Genomic DNA, 23,782 nt, shown 5'->3' with positions numbered 1-23,782 from the left:
ACTTTTCAGATTCTTAAAAAAGCACATGTCCAAACTGCTTTTTCAGACCAGCACCATTTGTAACCTGGGTGACTGCCTACACTCCAGCAAGGGCAACCAGCCTTAGTGATGCTGAATGTATTTGCATTACTGACTGAAACCTCAAACCCCACTCGCTTGTGAATACTGTGCATGATTCCACATGGTAAGCAGCTGGGTGTGTGCTAAGAGTCTGCTTCTGCACCAAAAAATGGCTCCCCTTTTCCATCTAATGCAACTGTGAAATCACCAGAGCAATACGCAATAAATCTCTGCCTGTAATTCCTATTTGCACACAGAATCATGTTTTCACATTAGTCACAAAACAAAATTTCTTTGCCAATTTGAAAGCACACTTACTACTCTTTTTTTTGGCAAGTGATAATCACTTTTACAGACTGACACATTATGAATCCACTTTTCAGATTCTTAAAAAAGCACATGTCCAAACTGCTTTTTCAGACCAGCACCATTTGTAACCTGGGTGACTGCCTACACTCCAGCAAGGGCAACCAGCCTTAGTGATGCTGAATGTATTTGCATTACTGACTGAAACCTCAAACCCCACTCGCTTGTGAATACTGTGCATGATTCCACATGGTAAGCAGCTGGGTGTGTGCTAAGAGTCTGCTTCTGCACCAAAAAATGGCTCCCCCTTTCCATCTAATGCAACTGTGAAATCACCAGAGCAATACGCAATAAATCTCTGCCTGTAATTCCTCTTTGCACATAGAGTCATGTTTTCACATTAGTCACAAAACGAAATTTCTTTGCCAATTTGAAAGCACACTTACTACTCTTTTTTTTGGCAAGTGATAATCACTTTTACAGACTGACACATTATGAATCCACTTTTCAGATTTTTTAAAAAGCACATGTCCAAACTGCTTTTTCAGACCAGCACCATTTGTAACCTGGGTGATTACTGACTGAAACCTCAAACCCCACTCGCTTGTGAATACTGTGCATGATTCCACATGGTAAGCAGCTGGGTGTGTGCTAAGAGTCTGCTTCTGCACCAAAAAATGGCTCCCCCTTTCCATCTAATGCAACTGTGAAATCACCAGAGCAATACGCAATAAATCTCTGCCTGTAATTCCTATTTGCACACAGAATCATGTTTTCACATTAGTCACAAAACGAAATTTCTTTGCCAATTTGAAAGCACACTTACTACTCTTTTTTTTGGCAAGTGATAATCACTTTTACAGACTGACACATTATGAATCCACTTTTCAGATTCTTTTAAAAAGCACATGTCCAAACTGCTTTTTCAGACCAGCACCATTTGTAACCTGGGTGACTGCCTACACTCCAGCAAGGGCAACCAGCCTTAGTGATGCTGAATGTATTTGCATTACTGACTGAAACCTCAAACCCCACTCGCTTGTGAATACTGTGCATGATTCCACATGGTAAGCAGCTGGGTGTGTGCTAAGAGTCTGCTTCTGCACCAAAAAATGGCTCCCCCTTTCCATCTAATGCAACTGTGAAATCACCAGAGCAATACGCAATAAATCTCTGCCTGTAATTCCTCTTTGCACACAGAGTCATGTTTTCACATTAGTCACAAAACGAAATTTCTTTGCCAATTTGAAAGCACACTTACTACTCTTTTTTTTGGCAAGTGATAATCACTTTTACAGACTGACACATTATGAATCCACTTTTCAGATTTTTTAAAAAGCACATGTCCAAACTGCTTTTTCAGACCAGCACCATTTGTAACCTGGGTGATTACTGACTGAAACCTCAAACCCCACTCGCTTGTGAATACTGTGCATGATTCCACATGGTAAGCAGCTGGGTGTGTGCTAAGAGTCTGCTTCTGCACCAAAAAATGGCTCCCCCTTTCCATCTAATGCAACTGTGAAATCACCAGAGCAATACGCAATAAATCTCTGCCTGTAATTCCTCTTTGCACACAGAGTCATGTTTTCACATTAGTCACAAAACGAAATTTCTTTGCCAATTTGAAAGCACACTTACTACTCTTTTTTTTGGCAAGTGATAATCACTTTTACAGACTGACACATTATGAATCCACTTTTCAGATTTTTTAAAAAGCACATGTCCAAACTGCTTTTTCAGACCAGCACCATTTGTAACCTGGGTGACTGCCTACACTCCAGCAAGGGCAACCAGCCTTAGTGATGCTGAATGTATTTGCATTACTGACTGAAACCTCAAACCCCACTCGCTTGTGAATACTGTGCATGATTCCACATGGTAAGCAGCTGGGTGTGTGCTAAGAGTCTGCTTCTGCACCAAAAAATGGCTCCCCCTTTCCATCTAATGCAACTGTGAAATCACCAGAGCAATACGCAATAAATCTCTGCCTGTAATTCCTATTTGCACACAGAGTCATGTTTTCACATTAGTCACAAAACGAAATTTCTTTGCCAATTTGAAAGCACACTTACTACTCTTTTTTTTGGCAAGTGATAAACACTTTTACAGACTGACACATTATGAATCCACTTTTCAGATTTTTTAAAAAGCACATGTCCAAACTGCTTTTTCAGACCAGCACCATTTGTAACCTGGGTGACTGCCTACACTCCAGCAAGGGCAACCAGCCTTAGTGATGCTGTATGTATTTGCATTACTGAGTCCAACCTCAAACACTTAAAATATACTTTTTTTATACCAGTACACCTTAATTTATCGTGAAAACATAGTCCATATTATTTTACATGTTCCTCACATTTAAATTTCTCCCAAAACAGAAAATAATAAACACAACTTCAACAAAAAGAATTGCATTTCTATTATTCATTTCTTAATTTACCATATACATCCCCTCTCAAACTCTAAACTCACCTTTAAAATTAGTTAGTTGTGAAAGAAATGTGGCACTCAAACAGCAGATTATCAGAGCCAGGATCTCTGTTCTTTACACCTCTCTCCTCTCAGCAGAACCAGATAATGGCAAACTTTCCCTCTCTTTTTCCACACATATACATGTTAATTTCAAATCTCAGTGCTTCCCCCTTTTTTTAAATGTAATCACACATTTCTATTGGTTGAAAACCATCCCTTTTCCAAAAGTACCCTTCCCCCAACTTGACTTCTGCCTAGTACCCTTCCCCCAACTTGACTTCTGCCTGCTACCATAGCAACAGCTCATGGAACACTGCTGTGTGGAGTTAGGTCAGAAGTTCACCAAACAATGTTTCAATTCCACAGAGCAAGAGTGCTTGACTTTTCAAACCTTACAGCAAATCCATAGTACTGTTCTTTGGTAACACATTTTTCTGTACCAATACCAAACATGCTTCTATAAATTTACACATACAGCCTAGTTTTTAGTGTAGAATGGTATGAAACAGCCAATCAGTTCTTTTTTAAAAAAAAAATATGTATGCCTCCATTTCCAAACTGTCTTTCATTTCTTTTTACCATTCTACTGAAATACACCTCCTGAGTGCATCCAGATCTCCTTGGAAGATGTTCACAGTGTGGATTGTAGGACACAGCTATGTCTTCTGGAGTGAAAAGTTTGCAGAGAAAACAGGTATGGTGAGAGACCTTGCTTTGCCAAATGTAGACATTAAATGGATTGGTCAGAGAGGGTTAAAGTGGCACCAATTGATGCCATTGGTGAAATCCTTCATGCAAAACAAACACCCTGACCTCATAATAGTGCACTGTGGTGGCAATGACCTAGGCACTTTGACTGGGGTAGGTCTGGAAATGCTTATGAAGGACACCTTTGCACAACTGTTTTCACTTTTCCCTAAAACTGCCTTTGTGTTTTCTAACATATGCCAAAGGCAAAAATGGAACTGGTCCGATCATTTCTGTCCGCAGATTGACAAAGCAAGAAAGCACGTCAACAAATCTGTTTCTGCTTTCCTCCGTGACTATGGTATGGGTTCCATTTACCACAACAACTTGCGTTACGACATGCAAGACATTTATAGAGGAGATGGTGTGCACTTCAATGATGAAGGGAACAGAGTCTTCCTCTTGAACCTTAGACTCTGCATCGGTACTTACTTGTAGGTACCACTAAAAAATCACTTCATAAACACAACAGCTCTTTTTAGAGCCCCCTAATATCTAAACACTTAAATCTGCATTTCATTTCTTTTTTTTTTTTTTTTTACCGTACGCTTACCGTACGCGTACCCCGCGATTTTTTTTAAAATCAATAAATGTTTTCTTTGTACTTTTCTGTCCTTCTTTGACCCCCTTACAAATGTTAGGGGGTCTGTAACTCTCCTCCTTGCCCCCTTTTCTTGTTATCACTCTTTTTTTTCTGAGTGAAACACACGAAATGGCGGCCGCCGCTTCCTGGTTTCGACCGATTCGAATGTTTACTAAGATCTAAGAGCCAATCAGAATCGCGCTCGCGCACGCCCCCGTACACGTACGGTAAGCGTACCGTAAGCGCACCGTAAGCTGGCTCAGATATATATATTGATTTAAAGGCTATTTTCTCAGAATCTACTGAACAGATTTACACCAAACCTACAAAAGGCACTTCCTTGACCTGAGGACTACCTCTCTGCCAAATTTCTAGTAATTCTGTTCAGCCGTTCGGGCTGTAGCCCTGTCTAAAGGTCCTATGGAAAAATGCATGGGAAAAACGCGTTTTGGGACCCCCCTTTTATCTCAGCCCCCGCTTGACGAATCCCCCCGAGACTTTCACGGAAGGAGCGGAGCGTAGCGCCCCACCTATTTTGAAAAATTTGCGAGGATTCGTCGACCGGCGCCAAAGTTATTCAAAATAGAATGTTGCGGATTTCCTATGGAAACGTGGTCCTAACTATAACTACCTACTGGCGACCGCCAGTAGGTAATTTTTTTTTTTTTCAGAAAGACACATGTCATCAGTGATGTAATATCTGACGTCATCAGCAGCGGATTACGGTCGCGTCAGTTATAGTTGCCTGCACTAACTATAACGGGGGAATTTCATTGGTTTTTCATGAGGAAAATGCCCAGCTAACTATAACATGTGTGAAACCTATGGTTTTTTAAGTGAATTTGCAAGGTTTTTTAAATGCTAATTCCTAACTATAACGTGTGTGAAACCTATGGTTTTTTCAGTGAATTTGTACGGTTTTTTAAATGCTAAGTTACTTTACGCCATTCGTGCCGTGCGCGCACCTGGCGCCCACTTTACGCAGTTAGTGCCGTGCACGCACGGTGCACTTTGCGCACCGTGCACGCACGGTGGGCACGCAGTGCGCTACGCGCACCGCGCGCCCACTTTACGCTTAATGGGCCATGTACGCACGGTGCACTTCGCGCACCGTCCGCACAAGGAGGACACATGATACGCTTTGTTGTTAAGGGTTTTGGTATAAACTGTTGATAATGAAATAAGCAATGCACACACGATGCCCTGCGCGCAGCGTGTGCACACGGGGGGATTGACATTGGAATTTTATTTTAAAGCGTTGAAACCGTGCACGCACGCTGCGCGAACCTAGCAGAATTTTTTTTCATTTCTATAGTGCGCGCACGCTTCGCGCACTCGGCGATTTACCTAAAAAAATTTAAAAAATTTAATTGCCCTTGGGGGACCTCCTGGGACCCCTTGACCCCTGCTAGGGGGTCAGGAACTGTCCAGCGTGCCCCCTGTACATGTTTTTCTCCTTTGTGTTTCACCCCCCTCTCAGTGCGAGAGACAAAATGGCGGCCGACACTTCCTGGTTTCGACCGATTCGAATGTTTACTAAGTTGTAACAACCAATCAGAAGTGCGCTCGCGGACGGCCGAGTGTGCGCACCCTGCGCACACGCTGCGCGCGTATAGATATATATATTGATTTAAATGCTATTTTCTCAGAAAATACTGAACAGATTTACACCAAACCTGCAAAAGGCACCAAACGGACCTTATGGCTACCTCTCTGCCAAATTTCACGTAATTCTGTTCAGCCGTTCGGGCTGTAGCTGCGACTAAAGTCCCTATGGAAAAATCCATGGGGAAAACGTGTTTTGGGACCCCCCCTTTTTCTCGGCCCCCGATTGACGAATCACCCCGAGACTTTCAGGGTAGGAGCGGAGCGTAGCGCCCCATTAGTTTTGAAAATTTCGCGAAGATTCGTCAATCGGCGCCAAAGTTATTCAAAATAGAATTTTCAGATTTCCTATGGAAACACGGTCCTAACTATAACTATCTACTGGCGACCGCCAGTAGATAATATATATATATATATATATATATATATATATATTTATTTAGGTAAATGTTTGGTTTGCATATTACAAATGTTTATATGTCTTCTCAATTAATGATTTTCTGATATATTTTGAAAACTGTAATGTATGTTAACATTCTACACAAAGGAGCAGAACCCACTGTCTATTTGGGGTTCTATCCTGGAAATGCAGTTTGGGATAAGTACGCTTGCTATTCTGATACAAGCATGTGAATCTATGAAAGATTGAATACTGGAGAAAAACTAGTTACTTACCTGTACACTATGGTTCTCCAGTATTATCTTTCATAGATTCACATGCGGCCCGCCCAGCTCCCCATTTCTCAGGCAGAACCTCATTATCTCTAGATATATCCTGTTCTCTCACATCGGGGCTGGAAATCTGAGGCAGGAAGGCTCTGCTGGGGAGTGTGATGTCAGGGCTGGCAGCCAATTGGCTGAGTTTTGGACCAAATAATGATGAGGTTTGGCTACCAAATAATATGATTCCCTATGGGATTTTGCTATGCAGTTTTTTCTAGTACTGCTGTGGTCATTCTGTTACAGTGAGACTCCCACCATGACGACGGGGAAGATACAAACATGTGAATCTATGAAAGATAATACTGGAGAACCATAGTGTACAGGTAAGTAACTAGTTTTTTTTGAGGAAAGTTGTTTGGTATACAGATGCAATTCCCCTATCCCAGGAAGTTCGAAAGGACTTACAATGGTGGTTGTACAAGGTGGAGAGTTGGAACGGAAAAGCAATATTTGAGAATGTTCTGGAATTTACTGTAGAGTCAAATGCAAGCAATCTTGCTTGGTGAGCAAGGTTAGGCGAGATAGAACCTAAAGGGAAATGGTCCAGGAAGGAGCTATCTGTACACATAAATTGTTTGGAGATGTTTGCAATACTGATTGCTTTGATGAGTTTCAAGTCCTTTTTAGAAAACAATGTGGTGTTAATACGGATGGACATTTACAGCTGTACCTTACATCAGTCGTCTAGGGGGAGCAAGATCGAAACAACTTCCAGATCTAGCCAGGGAAATTTGGTATTTTTGTTGGGATCAGAAAATTCTCATGTAAGGAAGAGTTTATCCTAGGTCACCAGAACAAGAGTGCAGACTGGAACTCAAGGTTCTTGAGGTACACCAGTGACTGGAAGCTGAGTCCAGCGTACTTCAGGAAGATTCAGGATTGGTGTGGTCATTTTCTGGTAGACCTGTTTGCCAGCAGATTGACATTTCAGGTGGAATGGTATTACTGCTGAATGCCTGATCCCTGGGCATTAGTGGTGGACGCTTTTGTACAGGCTTTGAATAGAGAGAATTGCTATGCATTCCCTCAGTTTGCACTAATCCAGAGGGTGTGTTAAAGGTCCGAAGGGATCGATGCAGAATCGTTTTAGCAACTCCGGTTTGGGACTCGCAAGTTTGGTTCCCTGAAGTAATGGAACGAGGAGTAGAGGTTCCACTTTTGATACCTGGGAGTCCTGGCCTTTAGGAAAGGCAGTAAGGGGAGGAGCATCCTTTGGCGCTACTGGTGCTTGAAGGAAATTTGAACCTTCTTGTTTGGAGGATTTCAGTAGATACTCTGGCCTTTCAGGAGAGGCTAAGGATCTAGTGTATGAATCATGGGCACCAGGTACCAGGAAAAGATACAGAGGAGTATGTGGGAAAGCGGTGTAGTTGGTGCTTAGAGTGAAGTTTGGATCCCGTGGAGGCTCCTGCAGTAGAAGTGGCAAATTACCTTGCTGAGTTGTTCAAATCAGGTCTATCCTCTAGCATTAGAGGTTTGCAAAAAATGTTATTCCCTGGATGGGGTCCACTTTGAGATTTGGAAGAGGACTAAAAACCAAGTCTGAAAAAATCTTTTATCTGTTTGTGAACAGACAATGCTGGAACTTAGACGAGATGGTGAGGATTAGTTGTTAAAGTCCTTTGTAAAACTTATAAGATAGTTTCAACAGATACCATTTCACGGTTAAGTAAGAGTAGTGATGTCCGAGGCAGGAATCGATTTGTCCAAGTATAGGGCACATTCTCTAGGGGTGCGATGGTTAGTAAGGTGTTTTGGGCAGGTGGTACACTTGCAGACAATCTTTTTTTGTTGAACATATTTTTATTGTTTTCAAACCAGGAAGAATGGTAAAATACAATAATATGACACAGTGAGGTCTTTTTGCTGGAGATGATACAGCAGTAACTAAATCAACAACACTTAAATGATACAGTACAATGATATAAAGCAACGTCCACCTCACAGTCGTAGTTTTAATCTAAGATAAATTTGCCCAACCAGTTCCCCCAAACTCTCGCATATTTCCAGAGACAGCCCCTTGCTTCATACACTGGTCTTTCTTGTTGTTCACACCAGTCCACACCTTCACGCCGTAGCAAAGAGTAGGAGGCGCCCAATGAGCCGCAACATCTCGTTTGGCAACCAGAGATGCTGTACTTAGAAATGACCTCTCAGCTCTTGTGCCTCCAGCGCCCTCGAAGACACCAAGCAGTAAGGGAGAAAGGGGGACTTCCCATCCTAGGACTTCCCTTAGGTCCTGGACCCCCGCAGATCAGTAATTGGTGCGCGCAGATATTCCTAAAGCGGCAGACTGGTCAAGTGCTTTTATATGAACTCTGCGGAGCATGAGTAGTCTGCCGCTGGGAAGCTTTAAACATGAATAATGGTAGCCTCCGGTTCTTGTGATGAAATGGCAACTCTCCAATTAGCATACAGAGAGAATCTTGATTTCATTAACGGCAACGGAGGCTAACATTATCACAACCGCCACGCCCAGTAACTGTATCATTAACACGGTATAACTTCACAGAGCATGTTTTATTTCATTGAGTGTTTTGTGGTATCTGTGTCTTCTTGGTTTCATCTTTCTTTCAGACAACTGTTTGCAGTAAGAATATTTATTAGTCAAGCCTAGGAGCATCTTTGGTTTTCTTCTCAGCCTAAAGTAAAACTATGCTCGGTGACGTAGAGTTATATACTGTTTAGAAACTTCTAAACCAGGAATGTTTTGTTTATGATTTATTTTAGGGGAGAGGAGTTGCCTAACGGCTAGGGCGGTTGACCTCTAATCTGGGGAACCAGGTTCGAGTCTCGGCAATGATGCTGAACATCCTGTGATTCTGGGCAAATCGCTTAATCTCCCTGTGCCCAACAAAAATGAATGTGTCCTCATGTAACGCAACTGGTGTTATGTAAAGCGCTCTGATACCCGATACTGGGTCAAGTTTGCGCTATATAAAACTCCCCAAAAAATAATAATAAAGGTTATTGCTTATTGTTAGCCTCTGTTGTCTTTAATGAAATCAAGATTCTCTCTGTAAGTTAATTAGAGAATCACCATTTTCTTGTCTGTGAACTGGATACTGTACTCTATTATTTGCAAAAGTACTGGATATATACTTATACCATGATCACAAGCTTTATTTCGACATAAAAAGTCATAAAAGCAATACAGAGCAAAGGTAACATAGCCAATAAAGAAACAGGAATGGCTCAGCACACAGCTATGCTTATATGTAGCAGACAATTGTGTGTGTCAATAACTGAAAATGAACAATAATACAATGTCTCCCAAAAGATTCTCAATGGACTTTAGTTTCTTAATGATGTAATTTTTTTTATTCTTTTGTTCAAGTGTTCTGATCTTAAAAGCACAGCATACAGTTCATAGCCTATGAACGGTATGCTGTGCTTGTAAGATCAGAACATTTTCAGTTATGGACACACACAGTTGTCTGCTACATATAATCATAGCTGTGTGCTGAGCCAATCCTGTTTCTTGTACTTTTGGCTTTGCCAAATAATAGGGACGTAAGAAGGTCACACCCCTGGTTCCTTGCACCGCACCCTTGCTAGCATACCATAGAATACCAGATTGACTGGTGCAGGTTTCTAGTGCCCTGAACTTTTGTTCTTTTTTGTATAACATAGCCAATAAAAAAGGGTATAAGTAAAGGAAAACGCAATAATAAATATACTTATAATAAAATGGCAATAAAAATTACTTTAAAAACAAAATGAAGCCAGCTTTAGAAAGAGTCTGAAGACATGTCCTTTTCTTGTCCCGCACTCTCCATGCCACTCTTTAGTCTAATGCTCTAGTTGTTCTCTGAGTCTCATCACGTTTAGTTTAAGTCGGTCTCCAGGTTAGTGCCGGGATGCTCTCTTGTGAGTGACAGTGCGCTCTATAAATATCTCATTCATTCATTCATTGTATGCTTCAGAAACCTTTGGGAAATGCAGACTCTGTCTGCAGGCGGGCCCATCGCGTTTTTCATCCACTTTCAGATAATTCATGTTCACAAGCCCACTAATTTGCCACAAATCCCAGCAGAGTAGTTTCTGTTCACTTTGGATGTGAAAAGAACCGCAAGGTATCACATCGGGAGAACTCAAACCTTAAGGCAACAGAGACAACTTTTAGTTTCTTATGTGTTTGGCTGCCTAGGAAATCTTATCAATTAACAGTCCATATTTAAGAGCCATCCTGTAATGGTATAGCCGGTACAAAACAATGTTTTCATGAGATTCTCTTTGCTTAAATTTGTAGAGTGGCCACTTGGAGGTCAGTGCAAACATTTAGTGCACAATATTGCTTGAATTCTAACACATGGGTTGACTCCCAAGTGGTTCTTTCATCAGTCAGGACAGGGGGTCTACTATTTCTCATTTCTGCATGGGGCGGGTATGTTTCTGAGATATTTCCCCGGGTTAGGAGTCTGGGCAAGACCCATGCTGGAACAGGATATTGCTTACCCATGACAATAGTTCCCAAGTGAAGTTATTCTACCAGTTTCATAATTCGATCTCTCCATTATTTGGGTTCGGCTGCCATACAATCCGAGGATGGAGTTGGCTGAAGTCAGATTCAGAAAGTGTTTTAAAACGTGTTTATCCCCCAGCAGATTTAGGTATTCTTTAGTTCCATGGGTGCTCGCTTCGACGTTCGCAGGGCTGGGAAGCCTCAGGGGAGCTCTGCGCTTTATAAGATAAGATCTACCAGGTGAAAAAAGAATTCCAGTAAAGTTAAAAGGCTGCCTTCTATTAATCTAGAAGGGTTCATTTAAACCCATTTTTGTAGTTATCCATTTTAAAAATGATGTTGAAAAGAGCTTGGGTCATTTATTTGGATATTGCAATTTTGTTTAATTCAATTTTTTTTAATTTTTAATTTGGAAATTATACTTCGGGTATGATTGTAGTTTGAATTCCTTCACAGGAGAACTGCTGTTACAGGCAAGTAACTTTTCCTTCTTGTGAGATAGCGATGCCGCATGCGGTGGAGCTGAACAAATAGCCTTGTGTTTAGTTCACCTGCCTTGAGCTATGTTTAGGAAACGAGTCAATAGATCCAAATTAACTTTGCAACACTTTATCTAGCTTTGTGGCCATAATTTAGTATTTTCTATGAAGTACTTAATGTAAGCCATGTTAATAATCTGATCTCTGTAAATCCACAGGCAGAGGTAGCAGAAGCAGAAAAAAGAAAAATGAAGATTCCATTTCCACAAAGAAAGCAGCAACTTCCAAGTCATTTCCTGGAATGGACTCTGCCCAAAGTTTCCAGAGCACAGAAAAGAGAATAAATAACTTGAACTCTGTTTTGTCAGAATGTAACCAAGAACTAGGAGTGCAAAATCATAAAACCTGCAAAAACAGGTTTAATAATCTGAAACAGAACAGGAAGGAAAGCCCAGTGTTGAAACACTCTGACAAACAGAATGAAAATACACGTAGTCTGAGCAACACACCTGTTTCACGTCAACACCAGGGACCGTACACCTGTACTGGTTGTGATGCAAGGTTCAGTGTGAAAAAGATATTTATCAGACATCAGAAGAAGCATACAAAAGTGTACATATTTTCGTGTAATTATTGTGAAAAGATCTTCAGTCATAAAGGACATTTTAAGGCACACCAGATAATTCATACACAAGAAAGACCATTTATCTGTTCTAAATGCAACAAAACCTTTAAACTAAAAGGAAATCTAGTCGCACATGAGAAAACTCATACAGGAGTACGTCCTTACCAGTGTACTGTCTGCGGCAAACGGTTCAATCATAAAGGAAATTATATCACACACCAGCGAATACATACAAGAGAGAGCCCACTTAAATGCAATCATTGTGATGAAAGATTCACTTGGAAGAGGAACCTTGCTAAACACATGAAGACACATACAGGAGGGAAGCCATATCAGTGCTCTGAATGTGAGAAAAGCTTCAAGCAAAACTCTTATCTCATCAGTCACCTAACAACACATTCAGGTGAGAAACCCTATGAGTGCACCGAGTGCGGCAAACGATTTGGTTATAAAGGAAATCTGACAATACATCAGAGGATACACACAGGTGAGAAACCCTATCCGTGCACTCTTTGTGAGAAAAGCTTCAGCTCTAAGAGTGATTGTAAAAAACACCAGCGTATACATACAGGAATGTATCAATGCAATTCATGCGAGGAGCGCTTTAATCACAGAAGAAAGCTTGTTGCACATCAAAGACAACATATGAATAAAGAGGAAGACGCGTGAGCATTTGCCATTTCTTGTGAGGCAACAGAGAAACCTTTATCCTTCTAGTCTGTGAAACACTGCTTGAAAAAACGTGTACGCACTTGGATCGCACATGGTGAGGCACCGCAGCGTAACCATGAGCGCACATTGTGAGGCACCGCAGTGTAATGACGAGCGCACATGGTGAGGCACTGCAGCGTAACAACGAGACCACAGGGTGATGCTCCTTTAGCGCAGACTATCTGATTCCTTGTGGAAAAAAAATACATTGTACTCTTCTTGTAATAAATATTTATTCTACATGAAACTGCAAGAACTCCAGAAAACAGTGAAGCTTTCATACTTGCAACATTCAGATATGAATTAGCTAGCCACTAATTACTTTAACACAAAGTCAAGCTTGCACTCCCCCTTCAAAATTGTCACAAAACTGAGAACATACAACTTTTTCACTGCATCCCTCTCAATGGAAGTTCCTACAAACCAAATACACCTCCAGCTACTATCCATTCCATTCCTCCCTTTCATCGCTGTTAGTATTAAGTGCCTTGGAGTCACCGTCCCATCAGAAGTAATTACCGATGCCGAGATCATATGTGCAGTCAACACATCCCTGCACCCTCTCGGGCTGCCCTGGCACATCTTTTTCTATCCACCACAGGACCATGTGGTAGTGGAAATTAGTAGACAACTATGCAAACGCACTGCACCACAGCTTCCAAAATACCAGTGTCCTGTCCCCTAGGGGTCCAGAACTCAGCAGAAAGACTGGTGGCCGATGCATAGTTCTGGCTTTCATCTCATGGATCCTGGAGCTTACAGCACAGACGTCCTGTCATTCTATAAATCACTTCTACAAAAGCACCCGCAGGTAAAACTGCGCCACATATAGCACTACTTCCATGGTCAGGTCCTGCACTGATTTGACAAAAAACTATCTCCAGATACTCTGAGCAGGCGGCAACTCTAGAGAAGACCAGTGCTTCACTATCCACAAAACAGAAGCCATGTTAGAGGCTCAACATCTCACAGCTACACGTAAATAGAAGGGAGAATTCCCCATTGCCCTCTGCAGTCTGTCCTGGATGGCAGCTAAAAGCAGCCTAGAAACTGTTAAATTGTCCCATTTTTTAAATATTCAGCAAGTCCCACCTCTCCAGGAGTTAGTGTGGGAGAGATTTGGGGCATTTTGACAGTATGTTACTTTACAGGCTATTAGCTTAAAATATTTCATTATTTTAGTATCTGGAAAAACGTGTAGGAAATGTTATATCTGCAACAACAAATATGTACCTATGTAAATGTGTGTACATATCTCTACAGGCTTCTTTTTGCACTTGAATAGCTAACAATCGGCTCCACCAGTCCTCGGAGCAAACCTTGTACAACAACTTACTGGGCATTTCTCTTGGTCCTGCTGACCCGTCCGCCCTGTGTGGTGGTGGATTTGTGAACCAATACCTGTATTGTCATATTAATATTAAAACCCATGAAATATTAATAGGAAATATAAGAGTTAATGTCCATCCAAAACATAAGGGGTTGTCAGTGTCAGTAAATCTACCTTCAGATGGTCTTTCCTGAATTTGTAATAATTTGGCACTAAAACGCATATGTTTTTTAAGTCCCTACAGACAAAACAGTCCGAGAAGACAAAGGCCCTCGTTTGGAATGTGATGCAGTTTCAGCAGTAATTACTGCACCCGCTGAACATTGCTCCTGCTGATATCGACAGGTCCAGCCTGCTGAAAATGAGCAGACGCAACTGTGTGGCAAAATCCTGGTCCATGGCCGATAAAGAACTCCTCTGCCACCGGGCCACTCAATGAGAGCGCAAGCCAATCCATTTATGGCACATAGGTCTGGATTCGAGATAGACTTATTTATGTGAAAAGAGTCAACTTTGTAACATGGGGCATACATTTGTAAACTATAAAGAGTGAAAGAGGCTCTCAATCACAAACACGAAGCACCACATTACATGAATATGAACAATATTAAGGAAAATAGTTCATTTCTCTACTGAACAGTTTTATGTTTGGAAAGATTTCCATCCTTGAAGGCAGAATCTGTAGACTTTGTTGTCCGGACATCAGGAAAACCAACCAGGAGTCCGCACAATCGGTCCATGCTAACACAATGCAGAAACACCACAATATGGATCTAGCAGGAAAGAACTTTGTACCCAAGGATGTGGAAACAAAGGATCAGCATAAAAGACTAGAGACCCTGGATTTACTCATCTCACCATGCCATGCATTGTTTTACCGTACAGAGTTGTGAAATGCAAATGTATGTAGAATCATGAAGGTAACTATTGTCATTTCCAGATGCATTTACATTGGCATTGTAGAAAATGTGTAGAAATGAGGAAGGAAGGGTGGGGTATCTGGTTACTTTAACTGATGGAAGGCTTTGGCACATTTTTCGGAACTATAGCTCCATACCGAGGATGTTGCCATCCCAACACCCCTGGCCCACTTGTAAACAAGAGTAGACACACCACAAGTGGAACTTGACGTCCTAGATATGGGGGAAGGACTCTCTCTCCATGGCATGCTGATTCAGATACTGACTGACAAATGTTCGACATGAACTCCCAACTTTACAGATGCAGACATGTAAATCTCAACAGCAGGGCTTGCAGACAGATGAAACTGGAAAAATAATAAAATGATTTGTCAGTGTATTATGTGAAGTGTTAGGCTTTACCCAAAGGATTCATTTGTTATCAATAAACCTATATTGTTCTGGTCACAAAAAGAGGAACGGTTAAAGAAACATAGTAGTGACAGATGTAATATATCTCCTAGAAAAGTGTTGTTGAAATTACCATGGAATTCAAATCAAATCAGCTGTTTGTTAAGCGCGACTACTCACCCATAAGGGTCTCAAGGCGCTGAGGGGTGTGTGTGGGGGGGGGGTTCACATGTTCCAGTCCTTAAAGGAGGGGCTCTGTCGAAGAGCCAGGTTTTGAGGTTTCTTGCGAAGATGAGGAGCGATGTTATCTGTCTGAGGTGAAGCGGAAGGTCGTTCCAGGCTCTGGCCGCGGGGAAGAAGGAGCAGCCTCCCGATCTGGTCTTTTCGGTGTGGGGGACCACGGCGTAGGAGAGCTGGGCTGATCGTAGGGTCCTTTGGGGTGCGTGGAATTTGAGTCGGCTACTCAGGTATGCTGGTTCGGTGTCGTGGAGGGCCTTGTGAGCGTGGGATAGCATCTTGAAGGTGACTCTAGCTTCAATGGGGAGCCAGTGGAGTGTGCGCAGGTGCTGGGAGATGTGGCAGTGTCTTGGCAGGTTGAGGACCAGTCTTGCAGCGGCGTTTTGGATTTTCTGTAGCTTGCGGGTGAGGTTTTTGTTTATTCCAGCATAGAGTGCGTTGCCATAGTTCAGCCTGCTGGTGACCAGGGCGTGATTGACGGTCTTTCTGTGTTAGAGGGGGATCCATTTGAAGATCTTACGTAGGAGGCGGAGGGTGTGGAAGCAGGAGGACGAGAAGGAGTTGATCTGGCGGTCCATATTAAGCTCTGAGTCCAGGATTATTCCCAGGTTGTGTGTGTGGTCTGTGGGGGTGGGAGGGCTTCCGATGGCAGGGGGCCACCAGGTGTCGTTCCAGGTGTCTGGGTTTGGGCCCATGATGAGTACTTCCGTTTTGTTTGTGGTTAGTAGTAGGCAGCTGTTTTTCATCCATTTGGCGACGGCTTCCATGCCTTCTCGAATGTTGTGTCTGGCGGTGTTGGTTTCGTTGGATAGGGAGAGGATGAGTTGGGTGTCGTCTGCGTATGACACAATGTTGACCCCGTAGGTTTAGATGATGGGTTCCGAGCTGGGGGCCATGTAGACATTGAAGAGCATAGGGCTGAGGGAGGACCCCTGGGGGACTCGATAGGTGTATGGTCCGAGAGGAAAGGGGGGAGTCTGATCCGCTGCGTTCTGCCAGAGAGGAAGGAGCAGATCCAGTCGAGGCCCTTGACTTGGATCCCCGCGTCATGGAGTCTGCGTATTAGGGTGCGGTGAGAGACTGTGTCGAACGTCGCTGAGAGGTCGAGGAGGATGAGGGCTGATGTTTCTCCTTTGCCCATTAAGGTATGGATGTCGTCTGTCGCAGCGAGGAGGGCGATTTCCGTACTGTGTTTTTGTCTGAAGCCGGATTGGGAGGAGTCGAGGATGTTGTGCTCTTCGATGAATGTGGCGAGTTGGCTGTTGATGGCTTTCTCAATGACTTTCGCTGGGAACGGGAGCAGGGAGATGGGTCCGTAGGTTTTTTAGGTCTTGGGGTCCGCCGAGGGTTTCTTCAGGAGGGGGTTGATCTCAGCGTGTTTCTAGTCGTCAGGGAACGAGGCAGTTGCCAGGGAGCGGTTGATGGTGTGGCAGAGCATGGGTGCGGTGGGGGCGGCGGCTCTGTTGAAAATGTGGTGAGGGCAGGGGTCCTTGGGGGCCTCGGAGTGGATTGACTTCATCGTCTTCAGTGTGTCTTCGGTGGTGAGGCTGTCCAGTTGTCGATCGCTGGCTTCAGGGTGTCGAGGGTGGTTGGTGAGGGTTCAGTGTGTTGGTTGTCTTTGTCGAAGTTGTCAAAATTGCTTCAGTTTGAAGAATAAACCACAACGGGCATTAAAACAAATAAAAAATGTTGGACCCAATGTGCAAATCAGAACACGTGTGTGTTCTGTGGTGTGTAAATCAGTACACATGTGTGTTCTGTGGTGTGTAAATCAGTACACGTGTGTGTTCTATGGTGTGTAAATCAGATCACATGTGCGTTCTATAGTGTGTAAATCAGATCACGCGTATTCTATGGTGTGTAAATTAGAGTTAGTGTGTGTTCTATGTTGTGTAAATCAGAACTCAAAGCAAAAAGCAGGAGGGACTAGGAGCCAATAAAGGTACAGTGCCTAGGCTCCGAAAGCAATAGTCCAGCCAACAAGCAAGATACTGTTTCTATCTGATAGAAATGAAAGACAAAATGATGGACGAGACACGGGATAGGAATCCTAAGAATTAAATTTTGTTGCCCTCAGACATCCCTGGGTATGTCATGCTTCATCATTGGGCGTTGCTCCTCGTAGGGCCGGTGCTGCAATGCGCTACGGGCCCCATAAAGGGTAGCTTTAGCTGAGTTTTTTATTGTTCTTGCTGAATGATACAAGTGTGAGGGTCTCCTAAAAAATTGGATACAACTGTCTAAGAGATACCACAATTATTATTATTTTTTTAATGTGATGGTTCTGGCAGGTTGATAAAACCCGTAAATGGGTCAGGGCTACTGTAAAGGCGTAATATACCCAGGTACCTTTACATCTGTGAGTGTCGACATGTTTCGCGCCCTATGGTCCAAAAAGGATCCACAGCGCTTCTTCAGGACCTAAAATAAGTGATAGTCCTACCCCACATCTAAATTGTGATGTGTAGTATAGGTATTTCTCAAAATGAAAATACCTGGTTGTGAGAAAGTGCCCTCTTTCTTGCATGGTATGCCCCCACTTTTTGCTGATTTGCTTTGACTGAGTGTGCCCTGGGCTCCTGCCAATCAGGTGCCCAGGGCCTGTGTTCTTTCTCTAAAACTGCATTGAAGCCTAAACCCAATTGGCATCTCTGGCCACAGGTCAGCCCCTGGTAAATGGTACCACAGGTACCCAGGGCACTGTGACCAGAGAAGGCCCCTAAGGGCTGCAGCACTTAGTGTGCCACCCTTAGAGGCCCTGTCCCCTGATACTCACACACTGCCTTTGCAGGCTGCGTGTCTTGGTGCAGAACAAAGCGAAGGGTCGACATGGCACACATCCCTGTGTGCCATGCCCACAAACCACTGCCCTGGTATACATCAGTCACCCCTGTAGCTGGTTGCCCTATGGCAGTGGTGAGGGTACAGGTGCATGAGCCCTGTGCCCCTACAGCACCCAGGTCCATTCCTGGGCAGTTTAAATGCAGTGCTGCCATTAAGAGTATATGGTGCTGGGAGTTTGTCATTATGAACTCAACAGCACCATAATGGCTACACTGAAGACTGGTAAGTTTGGTATCAAACTTCTCAGCACATTAAACCCACACTGATGCCAGTGTGGGATTTAATGTAAAATGCACCACAGAGGGCATCTTAGAGATGCCCCCTAAAACTCGACCAACCTCCAGTGACCTGACTGAGTGGCTGCCTAGGCTGCCACCACCAGACATGTTTCTGGACCCCTGCGTCGAGAGCTTGCTGCTCTCGGGGGGCCTGAAACAATGCACATCCTGGGACGAGGTGCCAAGCCTCCTCCCCCAGGATGGGCATGGTTCACGAAGGAGAAGCTTCAAAGGCATGCCCCCTTCTTGAGCCTTTCCAGACCATTTGCTGCTTTCAGCCACTGGTCCCCACTGGTTCTACCCCCCACTTTGGGCGGGAGAACCGACAGGAAAAACAAGTGAGGAAGAGAGGTGTGCCGACCTCTGCCAACTCCACCCCTAAGGTGGGGGAGGCGAGGTGAAGCACAACCTCGAGTCCCCACCATCTTGAGGATGGGGGGACCCAGCCAACCAGGGTCAGGCTCCTGCCCCCCTCCCACTGGAGAGTGGCAGAACAGGGGGTGTACTCACCCCAGGGAAGGAACCCATTGGTCCCTGCCCTTTACCTACCTGTAACGCCCCTACATTTTGTATTTAGGGGCACTCTGAACCTTCCTTCCTCAGATCCAGCAACCACAAGAAAAAGAAGAGAAGAAGAAGGACGAGAAGCCGTGCAGAGCTAACAAGAGGACGACGCCCTCTAACTTGGCCCCAGCCCTACAGGCCTGTCTCCCCTCGAACCTGCTCCTGCAAAATCCCAGAGTGTCCAGCGGACAGCAACCTCAAAAACCCCGGAGGACCTTCCTGCCTTCACTTTCCAAGCTGTTTCTCCCGTGAGCATCGGACGTGTTTGAACTGCAGCTTCTGGTGACAGTCAGGAACCGTGAATTCAGCCCACTCTGCACCCGCCGAACCCGGCCCGAGCTCGAGTGGAAAAATACCACGAGGAGGTCCCCCAGGCGATCCTGACCCGAGATCCGGCGACCCATGACCTGCATCAAGCCTCCAGACGACGCCTGCAGCCTCAATCCAGAGGACCCCCCCTACCGCGACCAGAGCGGGTAAGAAAATCCGACGTCCCAAGGCACCCCTGCACCCAACGCCCCACGGCCTTGTGTGCCCAGCCCAGCGGGGCCTAACCAACCCTGAACATCCCAACTTACCCTTCGAAGTGGTGGTCACTCCTGGAAGATCCTCGTTCCCGAGCCGACAGTGTTTCTTTGTCCCGGAGAATCTCCATTGAAATTTCCAGGGCACCCGACCTCAAAACAGCACCCTGCACCCAGCCGCCCTAGTGCCGCTTTGGGTGCCCCTTTGGTGCTAACTTGGTCCCCAACTTGCTCTGAGCTTAACCCTAGGAGCTTTGCTCCCACAACCTGTGGCCTGCTTTCCAGCAGCCACCAACCGGAGTCCCCCTAACATTAGGCCTCAACACTCTGCACCCGGCCGCCCGCGTGCCGCTGAGGGTGTAACAAGAGTGCATCACTGACCCTGGGATACCCCTGAGTCTAACCCCAGAACCCTAACTCAAAAGACCAATAACCTCTTTTTCCTCATAATATAACATTGACACTTTTTCTCCCAAAAAGTTTCTGTGTCAACTTTTGAAAACTAAGAATATTCCTTAAAAATCGCACAAATACCCAAAACGCATTTTCTCAACTGTTTTCAGGAAATGTCCCAGTGCTGAATCTAGGTATTCAGCGCTGAGTAAGAAAAGTAACGTTAAAGTAACTTACCTGCTAAGTGAATTTCCTCCCATAGGATAACATTGGTGATTCTTCGACAGTCAGAAAAAGGGGATCTTGCCTAGAGACCAGCCACTCTTGTGGCAATTCCTTAACCAGGGAAGCCGAAAACGGAGTGCTCCTCGTACAGACCTATATCGCTCCTTAATGTGGAACCCAAAATACTAGCCAAAGTCTTAGCTAATAGGCTCCGTACTGTTATCACCAAACTAGTGCACCCGGACCGGTCAGGATTCATGCCTCACCGCAATACCGCACTCAATCTCAGGCGACTTCACGGAGTCCTGGGACGTTGCCCCGGAATCCAGGAGGACGCTATGGTGGTGTCATTGGATGCAACCATGGCGTTTGACACACTCGAATGGGCTTACCTTTTTGCAGTGCTTAAGAAATTAGGTTTCGGGCCCAAGTTTATAGGGTGGGTGCGCCTCTTATACTCTGAACCGCTTGCGACCGTGTCGGTCAACAACAAGAATTCTGAGGTCTTCACACTTGGTAGGGGTACGAGGCAGGGGTGCCCTTTGTCACCATTGCTATTCGCTCTATCACTTGAGCCGCTTGCGGCCTGGATACGCAAAGATGTGGCCTACGGTGGACTGAGGGTTGGGAAGACAGGATATCGTTGTATGCAGACGATATACTGCTTTATCTAGCCTCACCTGCCCGCTCCCTCAGAGTGATCCTAGACATTTTCGCCAGTTTCGGAAGAAACTCAGGGTTTCGTATTAACTGGAGCAAATCGGTGATCTACATGCTCCATGGAACAGCCCCCGCCCTCCCGAAGGAATGCACAATTCAGATCGCAGAAGATGGTTTCCGCTACTTGGGGATATTCATAACCACTGACGTTAGGAGACGCTATGACCAAAATCTGATACCTCCATTGCAAAGGCTCAGGAGAGACGTGGAGGTCTGGAAGAAGTTGCCCCTATCTTTACTTGGGAGAGCGGCACTCTTCAAAATGATGGCTTTGCCTAGATTCTTGTATGCTCTTCAAAACTAGCCAGACGCTGTACCGCAAACATTCTTTAGGGAGGTCGAGTCCTTACAGAGAGACTTGTTGTGGGACGGTAGACCCCGAATTGCGCTAGGCAAGCTCACACTAGGGTGGTATGACGGAGGTATAACCCTCCCCGACATCAGGAAGTATTATTGGGCAGCACACCTGGCCGCAATAAATCATTGCCAGTACGGTAGTGGAGAGGACCCAGCATACGGGATGGATAGGTGGTTGCTACCGGGGGGTGATTTCACAAGATCCCTATATTCTAGACCGAACAAATACCTACTCACAGGCCCCACTAAACATGCGGTCCAGGTCTGGCATATGGCAACTAAAGCCCTGGGATGGGCCAATAAACTTACATTAGCAACCCCCCTATGGGATACGGAGCGGCTGGGTACACTGGGACGGACGAAAGGGTTTGCAAAATGGGACCTCATCGGCATCTCACACATCAGGGACCTCTGGGGGAGGGAGGGCGTAGTGCCATTTGCCACACTGCAACAGACATACGAAATGGCGGCATCAGAACACTTCCGGTACACGCAAATCAGACATGCCCTGCAGACCACCATATGCGCCGGCACGAAGATCCCTGAGGCATCCCCACTCGAGGACAGACTGCTAGACTGGCATCTGCCCGACAAATGTATATCTCTCACGTACAAAAAGATCATCCACCACACTCCTGATCCCCTCGCAGCACTCAGGGAGAAATGGGCAAGAGATGGTTTGGAGATGGATGATGAGGAATGGCAGGAGGCACTCTCCTCACCCAAGGAAGTGGCTATCTATGCAAAGTTGAAATTAATACAGCTAAAGGTGTTGCACAGAGTCTACTTATCTGGTACCCAATTGATCCACATGGGTGGTAGTGAAGACGGGCTGTGCAGGAGGGGCTGTGGAATGCAGGGCGCATTCCTACATGTGCTCTGGGAGTGCCCAGTCATTCATAGTTTCTGGCGGTGCGTGCTGAAAGTAATGAGTGTGGTGTGGGGGGTGCCCGTGTTACCTGAGGCAAAGAGATGCCTTCTGAATGTGTGGGAGCCCACAGATCTACCTATACACGGGAGGTTGTGGGTCACACTTGGGCAGACAGTGGCCAAGCGCAACATAGCGCAACTGTGGGGGGCCATTGCACCTCCCACCTTAAAGAAATGGAAGGAAGATATGGACTGGTGCATGGTCCGTGAGAAAACTGTATATGTTGCACGGGGATGCCCCAAAAAATGGTTATCGATTTGGACAAAGTGGAATGCGTACCGGGGGGGGATATGTGAACCGCCGGATGTTTCTTCCCCAGAAGACCACTGTACAGTGTGACCTACAATGTATGTAATGTAACTCCGCCTTCTACTTTGAACAGTACGTACTGACGCTTGTATAAACTGATGCACGTATACCTTGTGAGGTAACTGAACAGGATTGTATAACATGACCAATTTTCTTTATGTTAAATAAACAGATATAAAAAAAAAAACATTGGTGATTCTATGTGAAAAAGTTTCTGTCTACTTTTGAAATACAAGAATATTCTTTAAAAATCGTACAACTAATTAAAACGCATTTACTCAATTGTTTTCAGGAAATGTCCCGGTGCTGAATCTAGGATCCAGCACTGTGTTAGTAAAAGTAACCTGAAAAGTAATCTAATTGCATTTTACTGAAAAAGCCTGTTGATTCCTATGTACTGAGTCTACTAAGTTTGTGCATTGCATTGCAACCCCTGTAAACTCGAATTGATATAAACTCCTACTGTATTTTGAAAGTATTCAACAACAGCATCTTGTAGCTGAAAAGTATTTACATGCTTACCTGTACCAGGCTTGCTTGGTTCTAGAAATAAAATAACAGTATATTTTTTATACGAACACAATTGGCCTAGAGTTCAGTTCTTGAGTGTGTGAATTCATTTGCTGACTGAGTGTGTACATCAAATGCTTTATACTGCCTTACTGCTCGACCAAGCTACCACTTTAGAGAGTAAGGTTCTATCTAACTTTAACCTCTGCCAAACCTCTGGAGACCCTTGGACTCAATACACACTGTACCTCACTTTGGTGCAGTATATATAGAGCCAGTTTCTTACACTGGTACAATGGTAAATAAATGATCATCCATTGCTTTGGATCAATAAAGAAATTACATTTAGGACTGAACAGAGGTTAGCGCAAAGCTGCCAAGTGGCTCTTGTGTATGAAGACACACGCTCCTCTGCTCGCCCGGTTCCAACATTTCATGATTGATCGTTCGAATTTCCCACCCAGTGTCTCC

At 44.6% G+C, this 23,782-nt stretch overlaps 1 protein-coding gene across 3 annotated transcripts in view; it reads left to right on the top strand.

Moving 5' to 3' along the window:
• Positions 1 to 23,782, top strand: part of LOC146859578 (uncharacterized) — a 620,782-nt gene that overhangs the window by 216,509 nt on the left and 380,491 nt on the right. The window contains exons 5-6 of one of the 3 annotated variants that reach the window (XR_014979312.1): positions 11,662 to 13,590; positions 14,345 to 15,500. Coding sequence is in view for 2 of the 3 variants with exons in the window: in XM_085646501.1 (XP_085502627.1) it covers positions 11,662 to 12,737 (1,076 nt within the window). In the remaining variant the exon portion in view is untranslated. Of the gene's footprint in view, positions 1 to 11,661; positions 15,501 to 23,782 lie in introns of those variants that run through there. The other 2 variants (XM_085646502.1, XM_085646501.1) reach the window with 2 other exon arrangements.

Source organism: Triturus cristatus, chromosome 3_1 (genome assembly GCF_964204655.1).
Source record: "Triturus cristatus chromosome 3_1, aTriCri1.1, whole genome shotgun sequence".
Taxonomy (NCBI): domain Eukaryota; kingdom Metazoa; phylum Chordata; class Amphibia; order Caudata; family Salamandridae; genus Triturus; species Triturus cristatus.
Note: the sequence above shows the minus strand (reverse complement) of the source record. Positions and strands in the feature narration are given on the sequence as shown.